This window comes from Paroedura picta, chromosome 6 (assembly GCF_049243985.1).
Source record: "Paroedura picta isolate Pp20150507F chromosome 6, Ppicta_v3.0, whole genome shotgun sequence".
NCBI lineage: Eukaryota > Metazoa > Chordata > Lepidosauria > Squamata > Gekkonidae > Paroedura > Paroedura picta.
In genome coordinates, this window is record NC_135374.1 from 70,841,820 (window position 1) to 70,867,332 (window position 25,513).

Below are 25,513 nucleotides of genomic sequence, written 5' to 3' on the forward strand. Positions count from 1 at the left end.
GCTTAAACTATAAACCAATACCAGCAGCAAGAACAGAAATTAAGGCTGTAATAGCTGTTGAATGGTTAATGCTTTAACTTGTTCTAAGAACTTTGATTGACTTTGATTGACCAGGCATTCAAATGTAATTCTACAGTTACGAGTAGCAGTTACTTCTGTTGGAGCAGATTCAAGATTGAGAGAGGATACTGAAATAGGGAAGTGGGACAAGTAGTCTTTCCCTGAAGGAAATAATTCCTAGTAAAATAATTAAATAATAATAATAATAATAATAATAATAATAATAATAATAATAATAATAATAATAATAATAATAATAATAATAATGGTGTGTGTGTGTGATTACTGGCAATTGTTAGAGAAAGAAAATGGGAACTTTATGTTCCAGCCTGCATAGACTTTAGAAAATTAAAGGTAAAGGTATCCCCTATGCAAGCACCGAGTCATTTCTGACCCTTGGGGTGACGCCCTCTAGTGTTTTCTTGGCAGACTCAATACAGGGTGATTTGCCAGTGCCTTCCCCAGTCATTACCGTTTACCCCCCAGCAAGCTGGGTACTCATTTTACCGACCTCGGAAGGATGGAAGGCTGAGTCAACCTTGAGCTGGCTGCTGGGATCGAACTCCCAGCCTCATGGTCAGAGCTTCAGACAGCATGTCGCTGCCTTACCACCCTGAGCCAAACGAAGCTCTTTATTAGAAAATTAGTGACAAATAAAATTATGCTTGTTTATTTAAACCATGAGATCTCACTCCACAGTTTTATAGTCTTGTCTGTAGAACCAAACATCTACTTTATTGTGAAAAACTCCTGTTCATCATTTATGTATTTATGTTTCAATTTCTATACCGCCACTCTCAACACTAGCCATCTCTTGGTGGTTTACAAAATATGAAGTCAATAAAATCACAATACAACCCATAAAACCCCATAACAAACAATTACAATAAGATGACAGCATAACTTCTCTAATTCTCCCAATCTCAGCTCTGCTGTTCCAGCTTTAGGACCTACACAGGTGGGCCTAGATTATATAGACCTGGGGGATCTGTTCATAAAGCATATAATAGGCTGGGAGTCATAGTTAGTATCTCCGGTCAACCCCTCCCCCCACAGCCTTAGCCAAACACCAGGTGGAAGAGCTCCATCTTGCAAGCCATGCAGAACCTAGATAGCTCCATCAGGGGCCTCTGCTCTTCTGGGAGCTCATTCCACCCAGTTGGGCTAATCCCTGTGAGGCGGTGGGTCAGCTATCTCATTTATGGCAGCTGTCAAGGCATCAAGTTATACTGTTACCTCATTTAATGTTATACTGTTACCTTATGTTATAGTTATTTATATGTATGGTTTCTTGTATAGTTCTGTTTTATGTAAACTGCCCTGAGCCTTCATGGAGGGTGGTATATAAATGTGGGGGAAAAATCATATTTTCTGTTTGCCTGTCAAGTTCCAAGCCTGATACATTCTGATCATCTTATCCATTTGGTGCATCTTAATTGTGAAACAGCCTTGGGGGACGAATGGTCCGGCCTCTCCAGGACCAATTAGGGTGCAGCTGGCTGCACCCTGATTGGCCCTGCCCCTACAGCTCATGCCCTCCCTCACCAAGCCCTCACCCCTTGCCTCACAGATGTGCCTGGCTGTTAGAGCCAGACATGTTTGTGACTCTGCCGCTCCATGTCCAGCGCCCCAGGTGAGAGGCCACAGGGGGGAGGGGGGAGAGGGAGCGCTTCCCAGGGGTCTTGCAAACACCACCGGGCCCTCGCAGAGGCACCGGGTGTGTTTGCCAGGCTAGTTTGAAGCTAGTTTCTCCATAAAAGTGAAATAAAGAAGTTTGTTTGGAATTACTGTCAGCCATAAACTGACATATACAAATGAATGATTTTTGTTGGTTCCTCAGTTCCCTAGGCTAGGTCAGTACATATCTATTAAGTGCATATCTATGTCCACTTAAACAGCTGGGTGAGACAGACAGAAAAATAAAGAAGAAGAAAAGGGGCTGGTCAAAAGGAAGGCAGGAATACCTAACATCAACACAGTACATCAATCATTAAAAAGTGAGAAGAGAATTACATTAATCGTAGTGCCTAGTAAACAATAGACTGGGTTCTAAGTATCTCTGAGAGAATATTCCACAACTAGGTTGTCCCTACAGAAAAGTTTGCGTCTTCATTCCCCAACAGTCAAAGGGGATAGGACCTAGAATGCATCTTCTATAGGTGATCTCAAGGAATGGGCAAGTTCATACGGGAGAAAGCAATTCTTTAGATAATCTGGTTCCTAGCTAAACAAAGCTTCACTGGTTAATACTAGTACTTTGCATTGCAATGGAAAAACTGGAATCCAGTAAAAATGTCTAAATACATATAAGGTATATTGCAAGCAGGAAATATGCTTCATTTTTAATTAAGTTTCTGAGTTATCTTCCAAGGCAGATGTATCTAGATGGTTTTTGGATGGCTCTAGGGAATTTTCATATTCATATGGCTCATGCCTCTGTTTGTGCCTCTGTTTGTGTCCTGTGCCCTCTGCAATGTGGAAATGACCCAAACAGTTGATATGAATGGTATCAGGTGCTCTCTCTCAAGTGTTAGAACCCAAGAAGCTCATGGTTTATTGAGCACTTGTAAGAAATTAAAATGCAAGGGAGACAGCTAGAATGACAGAGGAGCTTCAACCAGGGCACAAGCAGAGGAAGGATAAATGGGGGGAAATATGTTTGGAAACTTCAATTGGTGCAGAATGCTGCAGCCAGGATGTTGACTAGGGTTGGTCAATGGACCATATTTCTATAGTCTTAGCCCATCTATACTAATTACTAATTTCTGTCCACGCAAAATTTGAGATACTGGTGTTGACTTTTGTGATTTGGATCCAACATTCCTACCTACCAAATCACTTCTAAGGCCTTTCATATACTTTCTCTGCTTTCTGAGATTAGATGTGGCAACCCAGGAGAAGACTTTCTCAATTCTAGCACCAAAATTATGGAACATTGTGCCTAGGGAGACTCATCTCTTGCTATCTTCCAGTGTTCTTCGAAATTCACAGTGTGATCACTTCTTCCTGCCCAGTGTTTTCATTGTCATTTTATGTTCATGAATTAAAAGAAGAAGTGGTACGCCCGTTGCTCAAAAAACCATCCTTGGCTCTGCAGGAGAACAATCGCCCCGTCAGGCATCTAGTGTTTCTGTAGATTGGTCATTCTCTCTCAGTCTGAACCAACTCACTTTGTTGTGAGGACAACATGTGGAAAACCATGAGCACCAAGGGCATGACAAAAATGTATAGATAAATATTTTCACAATAGTCTCATGTCAGTCTGATACTAGGCCTCAAGTATTATCATGAACTTGGAAAGGTTAGCCAGTGGTCTTTGGAGAGTCACTCTATGAAATGGAAATACATACTAAGAGTAAGGCGACCAGATTTTAACATTGGTAAAGGGGGACACCATTGACTGGGGAGGGGGGGTTCTTGATTAAAATTTAGTCTATATGGAACAACAAAAAGTTTCATAGAATGCATAGAATGCAAAAATAGTATTGTAATATATATATTTACATTTCAACATAAGTACAATTTGCCAGGTACCCCTAGATGTCCCTCCAAAAGTGGGACAATCTGGTCACCTTAACTTAAGAGGCAAGTGTTTGAAAACATCATGACTTTGGCTTTGGCAGTTCCTTCTGTGTGAAGTTCACTTAATCTAGACTGATTATATAAGGCTTGAAAATGCTTTAGGAAACATCTTGAGATACTTATAAATTCTCAAATATGCTGAACCACTATAAAGTTCACTTGTTTTTTGCTTTAGATAGAAAAACCTCAACAAATTCATTGCCATGGCGACTGCTTAGATTCTAGTCAGAGATTTCATTCCATTGAGACACTGGAAAGTTCTTTGTGCATTAACATCACACTTGAACTTCCGTATTAAAATGGGAAGGATTATGCTTAGGAATGATTGAACATTAGCAATGACAACTCCTTTTCAGTCAGCGCCCCTGTACTTTAACTACTAGGAAAGCAAAAAAGAAAAAGAAAGAATCAAAATCAACTGAACTTTTGATTATTAGAAATGGGGAAAACTTCACCTGTAGAATATTTATTGATTGTAAATCTGCTAAAGGCAGAGGTGATAGCCCAGAAAAAAAAAGCAGGAGCACTAGTTGCAGTTGCTAAGGAGAACAAAGGCAAGCATCCAGTTGGAAAGTATTTAATTATCTTACTTTGTCATTTTTTATTCTGATCCTCTTTAGATTTGCTGTCTCTTGGGGATCAAAATATATCATTGCATATTTCCTGCTTGCAATCAAAATATATCAACATTATAGTAGCCTCCAGTATCACATAAACCTACCAAAATGTGAGTGATATGCTGGTTTTGGAGACAATTGCTTTTGCTTTGTGCTGGGATAACATTCTTTACTTTTCCTAGCACCTCTGGTTTCCTAATATAGTTTTATAACACACCACTGGAGATACAAATAATAGTGCACATATGCAGGAGAAGAAATCTATACAATCAGAAATCCAAAGATTAACAGGCCAAAATGACAACAGTCTTCTCGTACTCTGCAATTTAAGCAGGATTATTTCTAAACCATCTTTTACAAAATATATCCCTTAAAAAACAACCAAAAACCCTCTAAATAGTGAATGCTCCACCAATTTATTATGCTGAGGCATTTCAGGAGCAGGTAGGCCCTGCAAATTGACTCAGGGACATGCAGGGTTCCTATATAGTTATGAAGATAGATGCTCTTGGAATGAACTGTAGTTAAATGTGAAGTTGCAATTTTTCTGATCACTATGGCCCAAAAACTATTTGTTTTGCTCATCACATAGAGAAGATTGTTGCTGCACATTGAGTAGTTGCATAATCACTTCCCAGGTGCCTAGCACTGGCACTTACTTGCTCCTGAGGTACTTGCATGGATTGTCAGCCCTGGGCTTCATTGCTGCTTATTTTCATCTTACTGGAATTGCTTCTGGATTCTAATTATAAACTTGAGGTAGGACTTCTAATGTTATTTTTGTTAATTGATTGAGAAATAATAAGTGAATATCCTGGGAGTTACTTATTAATTAACTTTATTTATATCCTGCCCTTCTCCCCGTTGGGGACCAAAGTGGTTTACATCATTCTCTCATTCTCCACTTTTTCCTCACAACAATTACACAAAGTATGTGGAACTGAGAGTTGGGTGACTGGCCCAATGTCACCTAGTGCTCCTATTTTTAATTCAGTTGTTTCCACATATCTTATCCATTTGGTGCCTCTTAAAAATGGTGAAACAGCCTTGGGGGACAAATGGTCCGGCCTCTCCAGGGCCAATGCCCCTATAGCTCCTGCCCTCCTTGTCTGAGTTGGAATAGGGCCAATCAGGGTGCAGCCTGCTGCACCCTGATTGGCCCTGCCCCTACAGCTCCTGCCCTCCTTCACCAAGCCCTCACCCCTTGCCTCACAGATGTGCCTGGCTGTTAGAGCCAGGCACATCTGTGACTCCACCGCTCCACTTGCAGAGCCCCAGGTAAGAGGCCCGGCCATGGAGGGGGGGGAGAGGGAGTGCTTCCCAAAGGCCTGGAAAGCCAGCGTGGGCATTCCAACCCTTGCATAATGGGTTTATGTTACTCCTGGGGAAAACGCAAGCATTTCCTGAAATGTTATGGTAAAACCATAGTATTTTCAGTGATTCTAGAGCAGCATGACATCACATTAATGTTTCTTCCAGAAGTGACGTAATGCCATCACACTCACAACAATTTTTATATATTTTTTCTCCTGCCAGCTACCAGATCAGGGGCAGGCAATGGAAGCTGATGGTGGGAGAGCCACATCCATCAAACCCTGTTATCCTGATGCCCTGCCCTTTCCATGCCTGCTAACAGATGTGAGACAGGGTTTTCTCAGGGCCATTCTGCACTCGTTCAAAATTGCACAATGGTTGCAAATTGAAATCGCTACTGTTTTGCTGTTATGCACAACGTCGTTGACAATCTGCAACACTCCTGAAACCGATCCACAAAAAGCGCTTCGTTGTAGCGCTTTCAGGGAAATCCCAAAAAGTGGATTCACCCTCCGGAAAGCGCTACACTCTTGTAACCAATCTGCAACACTAGCGGGAAAGTTCTGTGTGTTACCATTGTTGCAGTTTCTGCAAAGTCCCTCCCCCTAGCTCTCTCCTCTGATCTTCTGGCAAAGTGATCGCCATTTCTTTTTCTCAGAACGAGCGGAGATCAACGCACCGGCGAGCCTTCATTTACCCAGTGAGGCTTCCCTGGCTGCAGTCCCTCCCCAGAGCTGTTTTAAGTTACCAAGCAACACACAGCCACGTTTGCTGGTTTATTTTCCCTTTATTTTTCACTCTATTTTCGGCCGAAAGTCGCACCGGCGCGGGGGGGGGGGGTTATTTCTTTTTCACTTGGGGGGAGCGTGGCAATGATGAAACGGCAGCTCAAACACCACCTGCTAGCTAGATGGGTCTCTCCGTTGCAACGAATCAATGCAGATTCGTTGCAACATGTTTTTTTTTTAACCTTCCTTAAAGGGAAAGGGGCTTTTGGGGAGCATGATAACGGCTGCCCATTGGCTGCTTGACAGCCAGGGGTGGGATAAAGCTCGGCAATATCGCTTCCTGGCTAGTGATTTTTGCCAAGGCTGGAAACCTGTGGGAAACAATAGAAACGCAACTGGATTCCACTACAAAGGCAGGTATTCATAATGACGAATTCCACTATTTAAAATGGTGTTTTTTCGTTCCGCAACCAATTTGCTACATAGATCCTGGTGCAGAATGGCCCTCAATGTTGATGCTTCACCTCGGAATACCCTCCCCCTTGAAATGTCTAGGCCAAAACATTTCTTTATCCAGACTCTAACTCTTACTGAAGTTTTTAGCTGGCTTGGTTTTATAACCTGCTTTGTTAAATGTCTACTGCTTATAACTTTTACTACTGCTTATAACTTTTATGGATTACAGACCCTAAGAAACAATTTCTGACAACACCACAGCACTTTGTTACCAAACTCTGCCTCTTTATTCTCACCTATAGGCACTTCAAATCTGGTGACAAATTGTTTTTTCAGATCAATGGTACAGCCATGAGTACCCAGATAGACTGAAGTCTGCAAACACATTTAGAGAAACACTTCCTAAATTCCAACCCAACTGTGCCTCTTTTATACCTGCGATTCATTGACGACATCTTTATAACCTGGATACATAGTAAAGACGCCCTGGATATATTCCACCAGGCATTCAACAACTTCCATCCCACCATCAGCCTGACCATAAACCAGCTATGCAAGAAATACATTTTGAAGAATAGCTGGTTTTTTATATCCCACTTTTCACTACCTGAAGGATTCCCAAAGTGGCTTACAAACACCTTTTCCTTCCTCTGAGCTGTGGGGAAAGTTTTTGAGTTATTTTACCACCATGTTATAGGTTGTGGGGAATTGTTTTAGGACTACAGTTATGTATTTATGAGGTTTCATAGTTTGGATTATACTGGCCCTAAGAACATGAACTACACCATCTTAGATTCATTTACTTAATCATCTTGTAACAATATATATACCATTATATATAGTGCCCTTCAGTTTTCTACATAGGGCAAACATGTTGATGCCAATGCCAAAAGATAAATGGATACAAATCTGACTTCAAGATTTAAAAAAAAAATCCTTAGAAACCTGTCAGAGAATATTTCAAGCTTCCAAGATACTCAATGGGGGATCTCAAGGTAGCTGTTTTTTTTTTTGCAAAGGACTTTCAGTGGAGTTGCTACAAGCTATTACAAAACTCAGGACAATGGAATCTTCTGGGCTTAACAGAGCTATCTGTTTCTTAACTTACTACACATGCTAATGTCATTCAATTCTAGCATCTGTTTGTGATCTCTCTTATTATGCTATATGTTAAACTGCTGCTATTCACAGGTTTTATTCATTGCCTTTACCCAATTTTTATTGTTCTATTATTTGTGCATCTTCAGTCTAATTAGCCTTAGTGGCAACTTCTTCCCTACCTTCGACTTATATGTAATAGTTGGTGGCTTGTATTCTAATGCAGTGGTCCCCAACCTTTATTAGGCCGGGGACCGGCAGGGCATTGGGCCGCGCCCGCAGGGCCCGCGGCCACGCCCACGCGTCGGGCCGTGCCCGGCCACGCCGGCAGGCCGCGCCCGCGGATCGGGCCGCGCCCGCGGGCCGCACCCGCGGATCGGGCCGCGCCCGCGGGCCGCGCCCGGGCCGCGCCCACGGGCCGCGCCCGGCCACGCCCGTGGGCTGCACCCGTGGGTCGGGCCACGCCCGCGGGCCGCGCCCGTTGATGGGGCCGCACCCGGCACGGGCGCAGCCGGCCCTGATTCCCTCTCCCCGCCCTCCCGCAGTAAGTAGCTTCCCGGGCCGCAAGCTTGCGGCCTGGGAAGTTTTTTACTGCGGGGGGGGCGGGGAGAGGGAGCCGCGGCCCGGCGCCATGGCCTTTGCGGCCCGGCGCCAGGCCGCGGCCCGCAGGTTGGGGACCACTGTTCTAATGTATTGGAAGAAATGTGCTTGCACACAAAAGCTTATACTCAGAATAAAACGTTGGTTTTAAAGGTGCCACTGGACTCAACATTTTTTCCTGTTTTAATTTCTGTTTATGCAATTATATGTTCCTCCTAAGAGCCTCTTGTGGCGCAGAGTGGTAAGGCAGCAGAAATGCTGTCTGAAGCTGTCTGCCCATGAGGCTGGGAGTTCGATCCCAGCAGCCGGCTCAAGGTTGACTCAGCCTTCTATCCTCCCAAGGTCGGTAAAATGAGTACCCAGCTTGCTGGGAGGTAAACGGTAATGACTGGGGAAGGCACTGGCAAACCACCCCGTATTGAGTCTGCCATGAAAACGCTAGAGGGCATCACCCCAAGGGTCAGACATGACTCGGTGCTTGCACAGGGGATACCTTTACCTTTATGTTCCTTCTATTTTATAACCACTTTATTGATGGGCTTTTAGGCTTCTATGTTTTATGTATTTACTGTGATGTGATGTGATGTGATGTGAACATCTCTATGGAGATGTAACCTATACATTTCTTACATAAATGCATATACAAAGTAGAAAAACTCTCATTTCAATATTTGTCATTACAGGTGTTGTATACAGAAAAAGATTACTCATTATTCTGGACAAGCTTGATTCAAAAGAGACTGAATCCTTCCATTTTACACTCAGTCATTGTCCTCTTTAAAGCTAATGGTGGTGGGGAGTGTTTATTATTGGGTATTGTTGTAAGCATTCCTGCAGCATGGTTTAGTAGAAATATGGAAGAAAGGAGAATATAATTCATGTTTTCCAGCTTTACAGAACTCTGGCAGTCTTGAAACATATAGGCTTGGAATTTAAATCCATCAAATACAAATGGATTGAAGCTCTTTGAGAAGGGAAGACTGGACACTCCAAAACAATATGTGGTAGTGTGTCCGGGACGTTACAGCCATGTAGACAAAGACTTTTGAGGGTGGGAATCTTATGGAATCTTCCCCAGGATACACTTGAGGGAAAGGAGTTGACTCTGGCAAGAAGGAAAGCCCTCCTTGCTAAATGAGAGTCCAGTTGAGATAGATAAGATGGTAGGAGTTTATAGTTGCAACTGGAGACCTCTGACCAACGCAGTTTGTTCCAAGGAGGAAATGGGGTGGGGAAATGTGCACACACAACAGTGTCAAGCTGGCATTGTGATGTCACTTCCAGTAGAAACTGGAACTTATGTCATGGGTTTGCAAAAACTGACAGGACTTGCCAACTGTGGCCTACCAACCCTAGTGATAGCTCTCAATCTCCAATGGAAAAATAAAATCATGCTGGTTTCAAAGCAAGTTCAAGGTCTGGCTCCTGCTTGAGGTAAGCTTGGATCAAGCTGAACTGCAAAAAATTATACAAATGGCCTAATTGTAAAATTTAGCATTAAGACTATGATACCTGTATGGCTATAACACAGGCTGAGGTTAACACAACAGAGCACTCTATAAATAGTAGGTGGACTACAGATAGTAGGTGGATAATTTTCATTGGCTTCCAGGTAGCTCAGAACATTGCCAGATTAAACAATTTTGCACTTGACTCACAGTAAGACAGCTAGCCAAATGTCTAATATTCAGTCAGTCAGTAACCTTTTATTGGCATAAAATATGTATAAGACATATAAAATGTGTAATAGTTATTACTTTATGTATTATTACATGCATGAAGAAACAATGACTGGGCAGTGTATCATATTCAATAATTATTTATTTATAATAATATTTGTATACCACCACTCACAAATGTCTCACGGTGGTTTACAGAAATCAATAAAAGCACAATAAAATCCCCTAACAATACCCCTTAAAACAAAAATATAACAATATAAATATATAACAATATAAACAAGATGGAGAACAATAAAAATATCAAACCTTCAGCATGTGGGTCAATAACTCTCTCTCACTATGTTACTGGGAGTGAGGATCCTAGTTAGTCTCAATTAGAGAGCCTCAAGTGGTGACACCGGGGCGTTGCCCAGGCCTCATCCATATGCCTGGCGGAAGAACTCCATCTTGCAGGCCCTGCAGAAAGCTGACAACTCCAACAGGGCCCTTAGCTCTTCCGGGAGCTCATTCCACCAGGTAGGGGACAGGTCCGAAAAAGTCCTGGCCCTGGTTGAAGCAAGGTGGAAGTCCTGGAGGCCTGGGACAACCAGTAGATTCGTATAAACAGTATATAAATATATGAAGGGGAGGTCAGTTTCAGTTTTTAATCATTAGCTAATACAAGTCTCAGGTATTTCCGATGTAAATATCCTATTGCCTTCCCCTGTCATATACCCTTGTTTGCCTTTTCTTATTACAGTTTCCTAAATCTCACCCAGCTCTATATAATGTTCAAGTATAAGGTTCAGATTACTGAAAACGCAGCAAAACATGACACATAATATTTTGTTGGAGGCAGCCCAAGTCTTTCATATTTCTTACCTTATACCACAGGATTTCAGGGTCTCTATATGGTATTAAAAAATCCTGTATGTCAGGGCATGAAATTTCCTTGGTTTTGCTAAGTTCAGCTTTTTCAAAGTATTTCATCTTGGAATTGTAGCAGAGGCCTGTGTCATTTTCACCCACTGTCAGCGAAATTGATACTTTCATACAGTAAGTAGAGTTTCTGCAATACAACAAATAAAGATAATGGTCTAGTGAAAATAAAACACCAGCAAAATCAATGTTTTCTGAAATTTACAGGAATCTTAGGTAAAATAAACAAGGAAGTAGATCTATTACAGATCATTTGCAGTCATTTAGTTCATTTGTTATTATCAACTAGTACCATCCTGCCCCAGAATGCCTTTATTTATATATTTTGCATGGGAGAACAGCTTTCTTCAAAGACAATGTCAGTGTTAAGAGCTCCATAGATTAACAAGAAAAACCCATAACCAGCCAGCTGACAGAAGCTATTAAATCTCCCAGGACTAAACAAATTTGTTTTGTGCAAACTATTCCAGCTCCAAATATGAATGACACCACAAACCGGGGTGTTAATCAAGCTACTTCTCAGATTTGGACAGTTTTTTAGCAATTTAGACCAAGGTTATTAGTTTGTTTACTGTAAAGAAGGATCTTGCACTCATTTATTTGGGGATAAATCCTGTAATTTGTAGTTTTCACTTAAGAAAACATGTACAAGAATGTAACACAGGTCAATCTTCTCCATGCTTACCCCATTAAATAAATCCCATTAGAGATATCATTAAGTTTGATAGGCTGGCTCTTCGCCATCATTCTCTTTCCATCATGGTTAGGCTTGCTAACTCCAGATCAGGAAATACCTGGAGCTGTTGAGTGTGGAGGGTGAGGTTAGGGAAGTGAATGAAACACAATGCCATAGAGTCCACCTTCTAAAGCAGCCATTTTTTCCAAGTGAACTCATCTCTGTTGCCTGGAGATGAGTTGTAATCCTAGGAGATCTCCAACCATAATTGGCAGGTTGATAACACTATACATGGCATAAATGGGATCAGTTCCAAAGGGAATCAAGTAATTTATTCTTAAATATAATTGGCCCCTTATTCTCTCTAGGGTTGTCAGATCCCTCTTAACTACTGTTAGAGGATGGGGAGATTTACAGGGAGTATCAGGAAGGTCCACTGACATACAGCAGTGTGTACATGTCACTGCCTTTATAATGTCATCACATCTGAGGCACAAGTGGTGCTATAGTATGTTGATCATCTTCAAAATGTACACTAGTACAGTTTAATACATTCTGACCTTCAATCTGATAAAAATATCTCTTTCAGTGAATACAGAACTTATTTTATTTGCCCTTTCAGATGCTGGTAATTCACATCTGTTTGGTGTAGGAGTGTGCACAGAAAAGTTCCCCCAGATATCCATACGTAACTTGTTTCTGATCTACACTTTGTCATTAACATGGAAACAGAGAAAGTCATAACTTCTCCAGGAAAATAAGAAAAATCTGGTTTGAAAATGAAATAACAATATGAACTTGCCAGAATTCAGCATTTGATTCATTAACTTTGCTGGGAACTACCAGATGATTAAGGCATACTTCTATGGGATGGGGGAAGGCAAGATTTCTTGCCCTCTAGGAACATTCATGATTGCCTTTATTTGCCAACAGTGTATGCTCTCTAGGGGGTTTTGTACTTAAATATAAGCATCATGAAATATAATTACGGCTTGAGATAATTAGTAAAAAACAGGGGCTATGGTGGCTAAAATCACCAGGGACAACTGCTAAAGTTTCACACTGACTTAGGGCTGCCAACCCCAAGGGGAAGCCTGGAGATCTTCCCAAATTAAAACTGATATCCAGACTACAGAGATCAGTTCACCTGAAGAAAATTATTGCTTTGGAGGGTGAACTGTATTGTACACTGGTGAAATCCCTCCCCTTCCCCAAACACTGTCTTCCCAGGATCCATCACTCCAAATTTCAGAAAAATATACAGACTTGGAGTTGGCAGCTCTACAATGCAATTGTTTCTATCACTTTCTTGTAAGAGAGGAAGGCATCCTCTCCGTCTGAGAAATGGATGACTGGGACCCTCTGTTTAACCCTCTCCCTGGAATCATGAAGTTCCTGTTCTTCTCTTTATGTCATGTAGGGCAGTGGTCCCCAAACTTTTTATCACTGGGGACCGGTCAACGCTTGACAATTTTACTGAGGCCCAGGGGGGTAGTCTTTTGCCGAGGGACGTCACCGCCACCTGAGCCCCTGCTCCGCTTGCTTTCCCACTGCCGCCCCTGACTTCCCGCTGCCCACTGGGGGGTGCTGCCAGCAGCAGCTGCGCAGTGCCACTCTGAGGGGGAGCCCCAGCCATGACAGCCGCCGGAGAACACCAAAGGTGAGCCGGTGGCAGAGTGGCAGGGCAGCCCCCGGGGCGGAGTAGGAACTGCGGCCCGGTACTGACCGGTCCCCGGACCGGGGGTTGGTGACCACTGATGCAGGGAGAAACAGCAGACATAAGTGGCTACCCTTATAACAACAGGCTGCTCCTGCACCCATTCAACGTTTTGCTCATTCTTAGCACCCACTTAAAAGAAGAAGGGGACGACAGAGAATGAGGTGGCTGGATGGAGTCACTGAAGCAGTAGGTGCAAACTTAAATGGACTCCGGGGAATGGTAGAGGACAGGAAGGCCTGGAGGATCATTGTCCATGGGGTCACGATGGGTCGGACACGACTTCGCACATAACAACAACAAGCACCCACTTCCTCTCCCTTGGCATCATATCCTCCTCGACACCACTATATGACCATCACATTCTCTTCTCATCATCTTTCCCTTCTGTGATAGGCATCTGCTCCTCACTGGCTCTCATTCATTTCCTTGTCTAGACAGCAGATGGGAACAGCCATCTCTTCTTGCTTCCCTACTATCTCTTTCTGATAGCAGCCCCTGGACCCTCATGCTTGCTTGCTTCTTTAGCAGAAGAACTCTGGTTTGGGAATATTCTGGAGATTTGGGGGGGGGGGGGTGGAGTCATCAGAGGGCATCCATTTTCTCCAGCGGAATTTATCTTTGTCATGTGGAGACCAGATGTAATTCTGGGGGATTTCCAGGCCCTACCTGAAGATTGGTAAATGTAGCAGAGGGGACAAAAGTACTTGCCCTATATGACAATCGGGGAAAACAAAGAATGGAGTGGTGGAAGTTCGTAACTACTGATGGGGGATGAAGAATTGGGCACATAATTGAAGAGGAACTATAGATATTTTGCCCCCTCAAAAAAAAAAAACCCTCAGAATCAGCCCTGAGTGGGAAAATACACCTTTCTTTCTGTTTGGCATTATTGAACTGTATATTCTGAGTATCATGGAATTGTGCAGCAAATTGTGCAGTATAAATAACCATGTATAAATAAATAAAGACACAAGTTCAACCAATTAACATTATTTCTAAATGAAGGTTGAGAAGGCTCTTTGGATGGTACCTTAACTAACTGCAGTCAATCAAAATGAACTGTACCAGAAATCTGGCTCATTATACTGAAGCGGCTACCTGTATGCAAATGCAAAGACTAAGCTATTAGAAACATCATTTCTAGACAGTCCGTATTAGTATGAATGAATATTTTGTACATCTTAAGATTCCTGTCCTTCAGGCTCTCTTATGTTTCTAGTGAATAATTAAAAAAAAAAACACTAAGACTGGTTCATCAAGACTAGAATTCTGATTCTGAAGTATGTCTCTGTGTTTTTTTTTCCTGCAGAAAGATGTAGTTACAAAAACACATTAACCTTTGCATGCCTTAGGAAGCATTTAACAGAATTGAATCTACATTCACTTTTCATATACATGAAGAGCAAATTATTTCGCTTTTACTATAGATTCATTTTTTAAAACTTTTGAAAATGTCTGAAGATAAGTCCATAAAAGACTGCTGCTAGAAAGAATAATCTAAATCCAAATGTCTTAAAATGCTATAGTACATACTTTATATGCTAATATGTGAAACGCATTGCAATGCTAAATCTGAGAAATATTGTTCAGGTCACAAAGTTTCTGTTGCATCTGAAACAGATGCTGAAGTACACATTTTAGTTTTCAGGATTTCACTGAGCATGAAATTACTGCATGGAAGTGAGCGACATACCATGACATTTTTAGGACAAAGTTATTTCTCCATATTTTGATATCAAGTTTGTGGTTGTCCAACTTTCTCTCATAAACTATCAGTAATTCTTCCCATTAAAAGGAAATTAGTACAGAAGTCACATTCTGAAGACAAATATGAGCACTGCACAATGACAAAGACAACCTGAGGCAATTTCACTTTGGCAGACATTGCTTGTAAAAAGAAAGCTCAGTAAGTGTATCCCCCCTCGCCTGCACACACGCCCACACCCAGCTAGTATTCTCAGCAATGAATTCAGCTACTATAACTACATTAATATGGTGCAGTACAGATGCTTTAATAATATTTATTAACTTCTGAATGTTAATGAAAGCATTAAATGGTCAATTTACTTAAATGACAATAAGATATTTGGGGATAGTTCATATGTAAAACTGCCAACACTATATTTATTAATCATGGGAACATTGTTTATCTTTCCTCAATTTTATGATTCTGCTGTAGACGACTGTGAAACAAGCAAGTGTGAATGGCTGTATACAGTGGTGTCATGCACTGCAAATTAGACATGGGGAGGCAGCCTGGGCCCCCTCCCCGCAACATTGCTCAACAGGCCAGATGGAGGGATGGGAAAGATTTATGGTTTAAATAAAAATTTTAGGTTACTTTAAGAACATTGCCATGACACAACAATATACTGGAAGTTTTGTAATGGATATGATATACATTAAAATGAGTACCCAGATTGCTGGGGGGTAAACGGTAATGACTGGGGAAGGCCCTGGCAATCCACCCCGTATTGAGTCTGCCATGAAAACGCTAGAGGGTGTCACCCCAAGGGTCAGACATGACCCGGTGCTTGCACAGGGGATACCTTTACCTTTACCTTTACATACACACACACACCACTAAATGTGATACCTCTGTAAGTCTGCGCTAAATAATACTTACTTCATGCCAAATTGTAATAAAAGATTCCTGAAGGGAAGAGTAAAAGATACAAGCATTACTCTCCATAGTTTTGTGCCCAGTTTTGCGAATAACATAGTTATAAGATGTAGTGTTTAATAAATTAACAATCATTATGAGTAATTTTCCTTCTGTTAATTGGAGGTTCTGATTCAGGTGGTTAAAACTGAAACAGAATTTCCCTCTGAGGCTTTCATTGTGTACCACAAAATTGGTGCAAACCTCACAGCCAGTGCCCTTTTCAGCATTTTACTATAACTAATGCAGCAGAGGCTCAACCTGCCTATTAACTTCCCATGTTTATAAATTGGAGACAGAGCAATTAATCTGGATGAATCTTAGTTCATTAAAGATATGGATGAATAATGAAGATGAGTGTCTCAAAATGCTATCTATGATGTTAGCTGATTTTCCAGTGCATATTACTTGTTCATTTCACTTCCCAGAGAGATTGTGAAAGGAGTACGAAGTGAAAACTTAGAATTTAACACAAAATCACTAAATTTGAGACAGTGAAATTAAAAACAAAACAAAACAAAACAAAACAAAACCTTTCCAAGTATTGTACTTTTAATTCTGGACATATTGAATGCAGTTTAACTATCTGCACTGGCTGATATAGCAGGGAAGACATTACTATGAAGGAATTTGTACTGTAAAAAAGTTATAATTTTGGATCTAGTATAGGGTGGCTTTACAGTGATTGATGGTTTTCAGGTAGGAATTTAAATCCTTGAGGTTTTTCAGGTTCCAGAATTTTAGGGCCATTATTATTTCTCAAGGAAGAGCACTTTAACCACTACACCAAGAGGGCTACCTGGTGCCTACACTGATGATTTTTGGCATCGGATGAAGGCAGTTTGGAACAGTTGATGGTATTCAATTATTTAATGGATAATCTGGCTGAAAATGGGATATAAATAAATAAAATCATTGTTAGGTGATCGCTTATCCCTAGATTGAATAAGTCTTCACTCCTCTCTCCCTACCATAGTTCTCTTATTTAGTTTTATGAATTGAACAGACACATAAATTAGGGGTTAATGTGCACCTTCAACATGCAAAAATAGCAGCACAGAGCTGGTTAGAAGGATGAAATAGTTTCACTGTAAAGCGAGAGAGAGAACTTTGGGGAGAGAGAGAGAGAGCGATTCCTAACAGTCTAGCTGCCCAGTTCTGTTGTCTGTCCTGTTGGCAAGCAGGAAGAGTGTTAAAAGGAGCAGTAAGTCTCCAATTGAGGACACAATCAGGACACAGGATAAGATGATGCCAGAAATGTCTGATGTAAATATGCTAACTCACATATCTTCCAATGTGCCCTGTAGGATATTTTTCATATCCTCTTGAATCATGCACACTACAGATCTTGCATGTTCAAACAAATGTGAGTATAGGGGTTGATAATTCTGTGCCGATTGTTTCAATAAACTATTTGATTATTCTGAGATAATATACATTATACATGACAAGATAACTTGGCATAATATACAATGGATTTATTTGGTTTTCTCCTTTTGTCATGTAAATCAGTTTAAACAACAACAAAGTTGCACAATACGATAAGGTAACCATCATTAACGCCATACTTACAATTGCATGTAAATTTCCATACTTTTTTCCTTCTAATTAGCTTAGCCAAATTAATCACGCTAGAAAATAGGAATCTGGTTTATTACATGCTTCAATTCTCTGAAGCAGTAACTTCTAAATGATATCCCATTTTAACGAAATGAGTGCATTTTATGAGTCCCAGATTGTCTTGGCTATACCCTGTCATCTGAAGGGGATGGCATGTTTAAACTCCGTCACGGGACCAGTTACTACTGGCCCAGCCATGCACTCCAACTAATTTTGTTTTTCCTTTTAGTTGCTTGCCTTTACTATACCTATTTGTCTATGATACAACTACTGCATTTGAGAAGAAAATGCATCTTTTCAAAGATGAACAAGACAACCTACTGGATAAGAGAAGGAAAGGGAAGGGACTAACTTTTCCCAATAACTAAGTCAGGAGATTTTGTTCTCTGTATTACATAAATCTGTCTCATTTTAGATCTCATTAAAAGTCAGAGTCAAACCCATTATTTTGAAGGTATGAAAATCAATAGTGCATTGGCATGTTCCCACATCTTAATCCAATTCAAGCTTCTCAATAAAAGAAATGCGAGAGCAATTTATGGAAACATACTGTACCAAGCGGCAGCACTTGCCTGAGGCTCGAATGCGTAAAATGAAGTTCTATAATATCCTGACCACATTTAAAAAGAGAAAGCAAGGTTTATTGTAAAAAAATCCTGAAGCAAAAATTCCAGTTCCTTAAATTACATGGAGTTTTTCTAAGGTACATTATAGATGCTCAGTAGAAACTTTTCAATAAACAAACAGGGTATGCAAACATAACAGGCTACACCATTTTAGTATACCCAAGTATATAGCAAAGTGCTCTCATTGTGGAAAGTGCATATGTGTGTTAATGATAGTGGATTAAGACTCAAATACTTTCCTCCCCTTCTGGCAAGTTCAGTAAAACTGATTTGTCGATATAAGTTATGCAGGGGAAAGTCTACTCCCTCTTTCAGCCACTGAAGAACAGAACAATTCCCCAAACAGATTGCTATCAAAAATGTTTGTGGCAAATGGCTTTGGGGGATTTTAGCAGCGTCTGAGGAAACAAAATGTTGCAGCTGGTCTTAACCACACACGCTGTATTCATCAGTAAGCACACTACCCACGATAGCACCCATTTATAACTCAATGGAATTTGACTTATGATATCTGTTAACAATTCAACTAATCACAGCTCTGGGTTATTACAAGAACATTTCACCAGGCGTTCTCATGATGAAAAAGAAAAACCCTTCAGCAGTTGGAGTCTATCTTTTTCATGAATCTCAAGCGACTGCTTCAGATTGCAAATGCTTATTTAAAAAAGGAAAAAAAATGTAAAAGCTGTTGTGCAATGTAGAATCATAGAATCATAGAGTTGGAAGGGGCCATACAGGCCATCTAGTCCAACCCCCTGCTCAACACAGGATCAGCCCTAAGCATCCTAAAGCATCCAAGAAAAGTGTGTATCCAACCTTTGCTTGAAGACTGCCAGTGAGGGGGAGCTCACCACCTCCTTAGGCAGCCTATTCCACTGCTGAACTACTCTGATTGTGAAAATTTTTTTCCTGATATCTAGCCTATATCGTTGTACTTGTAGTTTAAACCCATTGCTGCATAGCCTTTCCTCTGCAGCCAAAGGGAACAGCATCCTGCCCTCCTCCAAATGACAACCTTTCAAATACTTAAAGAGGGCTATCATGTCCCCTCTCAACATCCTTTTCTCCAGACTGAACATTCCCAAGTCCCTCAACCTATCTTCGTAGGGCTTGGTCCCTTGGCCCCAGATCATCCTCGTCGCTCTCCTCTGTACCCTTTCAATTTTATCTACGTCCTTCTTGAAGAGGTCTCCAGAACTGCACACAGTACTCCAGGTAAAGTTTCACTAGACATGTTCTGCAACCCTTGCTGACCCAGGAATCCCATGCTGCCACAAGAAACACAGCTTTGAAAGCACCTTTTTATATTTGCCCTCCATAAATTGTTTCCTTACCCATCAGTTGTGTGAGAACAGAACTGAGACATTATGTAGCACAGCCCTACCTTTGGATCTCACCAATCAAGGCTCTATAGCCACATGTCCCCTCTCCCTGGATTCAGGAAAGGGCTCCCTACTTCAGCTGAAAGCATTGTGGCTTGTTGCTAAGGTAACAGCAGGACTGGTTATCTATGGCTCTTGGTGGTATATAGCCATCAGTGCCAAATACGGGCCTAGGATTCCATGGTTCAGAGGAAAGAGCACATTTTTAAACCCCTGCCCCTCCCCAACTGGTTCCTTGGGCTGATGCCTGTACCTCAGGTAAGGCAGCCTGTTGTTCCTGACAAAGGACATCCTTGGAAAAGTAACTGGAGTCATTTTTATATTTCATGGAGAACCCTGAATGTGGAACTGTGGAGTCATGCCCACCTGCCTGTACCAGGGAGAGAAGTCATATGAATCAACCTCACCAAATCCTGAGATCCAGGTGCACAGCACTCACTATCTCATGTTTTCCACCAAAAATATGTCTTCCAAGGATCACTCCGCAGGCCCCTAGCAACAATTATGGCAATGTTTCAAAGTGAAAGTATGCCTGGCCAAGAACTGCAACAGACCTTGCAGTTCTCAGCTCAGATAATTCCTGAAAAAAGCTTAGATCTTATGCTTGAGTATAACTGGGCAAGGACCCTACTAATGCACCAAGAATTGAAGCCGCTTTAGAGCCAGTGATATAAAGCTAGTACATACTTGATCTTGTGGCTGCAGCCTCTTTCAATCTGGAACCTCATTCAATCAGCTTCTTGAATTTTACCTCAAGCAACCTGGTTAGACAACTTCACTACTATTTCAGAAACCTTGTCCTCTTACATAGTTCTCTTGTTTGGGTGGTAGATGGCCATTTCAAAACTGAAAGCTCCTGTGCAAGGATCTTAAGCAATAATCTTAAGCAAGAAAGCCCATTGCAACCAGGAATGCAATGGGCACGAGGACCCAGGGGACACCGGCAGGCGCAGATCTCTCTCTCTCTCTCTCTCTCTCTCTCTCTCTCCCTCCCTCCCAGCAGGAACCATAGGAAGTAATCAGGGCTTGTTCCAAGCAGGGAATCAAGGCTCGTTTGCAGTTTGTTTCTGTCTGTCTCTCTCTCCCCCTCGTAGCAGGAGGCATAGTAGGTAACCAGGGGTCGTTTGCAGTTTGGCAGGGCTCTCTGTGTCTCTGTGTGTCTCTCTCAGGCATCTGAGAGCAAAGTGGCTAGCATCCAGGGAAGGAGGTCAGGAGCTGTAGGGGCGAGGCCAATCAGGGTATGGCCAGCAAAACTGGCCGCACCCTGATCGCCATATTCCAACTCGGACACCCCAGACGCATTCCACCCCCCCAGGCTGTTTCACAGATATTAAGAGGAACAATGGAAAAGGATGGAAAAGAAGGCATTTGTTGGGGAATGTGGACATTGTTCTTTTTTTAAAAAACTCAGACTCCTGACACTAGCCCTAATCACAGTTTTAAATTGTAGTTGGAACCTTACAGTTAAGAAACTAGAAACACTTGTGCAAAACCTACCATTTTCATTAGCACCTTCTGGAAAGCAACAAAATGAATGCACTTGTGGTTTAACTAACATACATTGTTATGATATTCATTTCTATTAGCAAACAGCATGTGATATTCTGCCTCTGAGCTGGTACTTTCATCTTATAGGAACAAGTTTTCATTTGCACTAAGGTCTCTTTTCACTGTCAGAGACACGGGGGGGGGGGAATCCTCACTCATAATGACAAACCCACAGTGTCCAACTTTTGGTTTATGAGAAAATAGACTGAGAATTAAGCAAATAACAATAATATGTCTTGTATGATATTAATTTACTGATAATCAGTTCTTTTGAATTCTTTGTCACATTATAGAACTTGATTTTTTAAAGCCTTCTTCCAATTATATATTGAGATTGGGATGACTCCGCAGCTCACTCAAGAAATATAAATTTTAATTAAATCAACTCACAACTATTCAAAGAGAACAGTCTTTTGAATCATCCACCTCACATACCATATCTTGGTATCTTCTGCTTACAAGGGGTAAATGTGTTCTACTCTCTGACTGTGATTTCAAAACCAGCCTCAAAAAGTACTAGAGAAACGATTCTTAGCCCTTTGGCATAGAATGCTTGCATTTAGGAAAAGGAATGTTCAGCTACCCCAAGAGTTTGGTTTGCTGCTTGTCTGTACATTGCAATCTACATAACTGAACATTGAACATATTCTTGGCTTGTATTTGAACAGCTCACACATGCCCTTGGTTCTGCAAAAAATTTATTGTTTCTCACAGTCCTCCCCACTTTTTGCTGTCATCTGTCCTCCTCATATGCTTTTTTACATATTCTCAGAAGAAGAGCTGTGTTTCTTATATCCTGATTTTTCACTACTGGTAGGAGTCCCAAAGCTGCTTAAAACTAGGGATGTAAATATATACACACACAGTTAATTTTGAGATCTTGTCAAATCAACCTGAACTGATTCAGCTTATCCTGGATCACCCAAATTCCAGTTTTGATTCTGGAATTTGGGGTCAGTTTGATTTGAAAATTTGAATTTATCACCTCCACAACATTTAAAAGGACCAAAGTCCCTTTAAATGCCTCTACACAGAGCCGCCAAACAGCTGATGCATGGAGAGGCTTATCTTAGTCGATCAGCTGTTTGTCAGACTGAAGGGGGCAGTTCAAATCAACCATATACACAGTCCCTCCTAGGCCTGGCACAGATCAGGCCTCAGAAGCCACGCATCATGGGAACATGGATTCTTTCATTCCCTTTTAGCGCTCTGGGGGCTAACTGGGCCTGTCCCATAGCAGACTCCTCCTCAACCTGTTGAGGCCTGCAAGGGGGGGGGGATGTAATGGACATTTTTGTGATACTTCATGGTGCTGCAGGTCAGACCAGGGTATTTTTTGTTTATTTTGCAGGAACACAATCCTACCTTCCAGCAAAACAAAACACCCTTCCATCCCACATGGCAGAACCATCCTGCCTACACTGTGTTTCCTGAGGGGAAGGACACAGTACGCTGTGAAGCATGCAGCTCCATAGCAATGTACCAGTGGCAGCCTGCAGTGGTGCCACTGATGTGGAATTGATCATGGATTTCTGGAACCTCTTTGTTTAAGCCAAGTCTCTCCAACTTGTTCCAGCCAATAATTTTTTATTTATTTAAAACATTTTAATGCCACCTTTCCACCCAATCAGGCTTCCCAAGGTGGTGGACATAAAACATCACATCATTGTGAGATAAAGAGAAGCAACTATGAAACATTAGGGAAATGTGATGATCTGCCAAATAGGCAACAAAGATGTCAACCCAGGACCCAGAGAGAACTGTATACACACGGATTTTGGTGAGTAAAGGGGAAAGATAAAAGAATAGAACAAAACTGAGATGTATGAATGAGATTAATTTAACATACAGTAATGCTTGCAATAAAGCTTTAATTCATTTAAAGCTTGGATGGGACTTGGCTGGGACTCTCTATCTGTTCACTACAGCAGTGGTCCCCAACCTTTTTGAGGCTGGGGACCAACAGCAGCAGGGAGGGCAATTGCCCAGCCATGCATGCCGCGTATGCGCAGCCGCGCATGAGCCATGTGTGACCGAAATCGCGAAAGTGCCACGCATGTGCAATTTCAGTCACACACGGGGCATGCGCAGCCCTGCTTCCCTCTCCCCCCCCTCCCGCAGTAAGAAGGTTTTTACTGCGGGGAGGGGCAGGTAGAGGGAGCCGCAGCCCAGCAGCGGGCTGCGGCCCGGTGGTTGGGGACCACTACACTACAGGATACAAGCACTGTAAGACCAAAGCCTGTCCTAGGGTCTGAGCAGTCCTAAGGCTCCAGGGGATATGGGTGCAGTTTTATACCTTCAATTACATAAATCTTAATACATCTGTTTTGCTTAAATGCCAACAGGGATTTTATTAGTAGTATTACTGATAAGAACAGAGACTAAATTTGATGGTAATCCAAAGGCTAAGAAGAGATTCAGTGATTTTATTTGGTATTCTAGAGTAGTGGTCCCCAACCCCCAGTCTGAAGACCGGTACCAGTCCGTGGTTCAGTCGGTACCGGGCTGCGGCTCCTCCTCGTCCTCCTCCCCGGCTGCTGTCTTGGGGGCTGCCCTGCCACTCTGCCGCCGACTCACCTTTGGTGCTTTCCGGCGGCCACCATGGCTGGGGCTCCCCCTTGGCATGACACTGCGCAGCTGCTACTGGCAGTGCCCCCCAGCGGGCGGGCGGAAGTCAGGGGCACCAGCGGGAAAGCAAGTGGAGCAGGGGCTCAGGCGGTGGTGATGTCCCTTGGCTAAAGACTCCCCCTCCCGGGCCTCAGTTAAACTGTCAAGCATTGACCAGTCCCCAGTGATACAAAGGTTGGGGACCACTGTTCTAGAGATCATAAAGATATTAAAAAGAGTCTTAGTAAAAAAAGGAAATGCCATAATTTTAGCAGTGATTTGTACTTAACTGGTATATCATTGATAGGTTTAGGAACAGGGACTAGAGGTCAGAAAGATTTACAAATACATTGGCAGGAAGGAGGCCAGTATTGGTGGGAAGAATACACAACTCATTTTCAGTTTGGCTTAAAATTTGTCCACAGCTTTTATTACACAAAAAACACACCTCCTTTAGGAGGGTTGGCACAGCATGGGAATGAGCCTAATTAGCAGCACACTGCCTGTCCCCCATAATCCACACTATCAAGGAAGCTGTCAAAATCCCCGCTCGGAATACGTGTTTCCTTTATTTTCGATTAACTATGATGGGAGACAGCTCAGATAGGGTGCCAAAGGGCACAAACCTCCTTGGCAACCCCCATAGTTGTCTGGTCATTAACAAACAGCACTGGCCTACCCCGCCGGGTAGTCTGACTGCTTGTAACCACCACGCCCTGACCCCTGTGGGGAGCCCGATTGCACACCGGCTCCCCACCAAACTGGCTCATTACCATGTGCAGATCTTGCTGTGACGACAAGCAAACAACATAAAAGTGAACACATAGTAACATAAAGGGGAAACAGGCAGGTGGGTAACTTGCCCGGCAGTCCCTCGAAGAGGCAAGAAGGCACCAGGTAGTGTCTTAAGCAGACGCTCCTGGCCCGGCCTCCTCAACAATGCGTGCACTACCAATGGCAGTGTGCCTGATCACCCTGACACTGGGCTGAGCAGTCGCTTCTTCTCCTGCCCGTTCTCCACCCGCCAAATGGCGGCCCAGGTAAGTCCCTGCAGCCTATTGTGATTTTTTTAAGTGCATTTACTTGAAATAACTATGTCTCAGGGAAAGAACCATGTTATACTGATAATGATTCAGTGTGATAGAAATCAGCTACTGAATTACACTGCTCTATCTTCTGTAGTTAAATAAAATCATTTTAATACCAGATCACTCTTGTTTAATAATACAAAGGCGGGAGCAATAACAAGAGGAGGGACATTCTGATATCTCATCACATTTCATAATCAGCATATTACATATTTTTTGAGGAGTTAATATATTTGATAATTTTAAACATTTTAATTTGCTCCAATCAAAAATCTCTATAAAGAGATCTTAAACTAGCCTAAAATATCCCAAAAAAAGCTTTTTTCTTTGTTTGTTTGTTTATATACCGCCCTCCCCAGAGGCTCAGGGCGGTTTACATAAAACGCAAAAAACAATACTAGGAATTTAGTTTTTCCATAACATATAGATAACCACAACATTAATATTATTAACATTAATAACTGTAACAAAGTTAACTATAACAGTGCAAACAGGTCCAGGGGCAGAATGAATGAATGGATTTCTGGGA

General features: G+C 42.1%; 1 protein-coding gene across 11 annotated transcripts in view; it reads right to left on the minus strand.

Moving 5' to 3' along the window:
- The window catches only part of IL1RAPL1 (interleukin 1 receptor accessory protein like 1), a 937,510-nt gene that overhangs the window by 378,764 nt on the left and 533,233 nt on the right, over positions 1-25,513 (minus strand). For all 11 annotated transcript variants that reach the window (XM_077342993.1, XM_077342992.1, XM_077342999.1 and 8 more), the window contains one exon: positions 10,999-11,185. In XM_077342993.1, the coding sequence (XP_077199108.1) occupies positions 10,999-11,185 (187 nt within the window). The remainder of the gene's footprint in view (positions 1-10,998; positions 11,186-25,513) is intronic.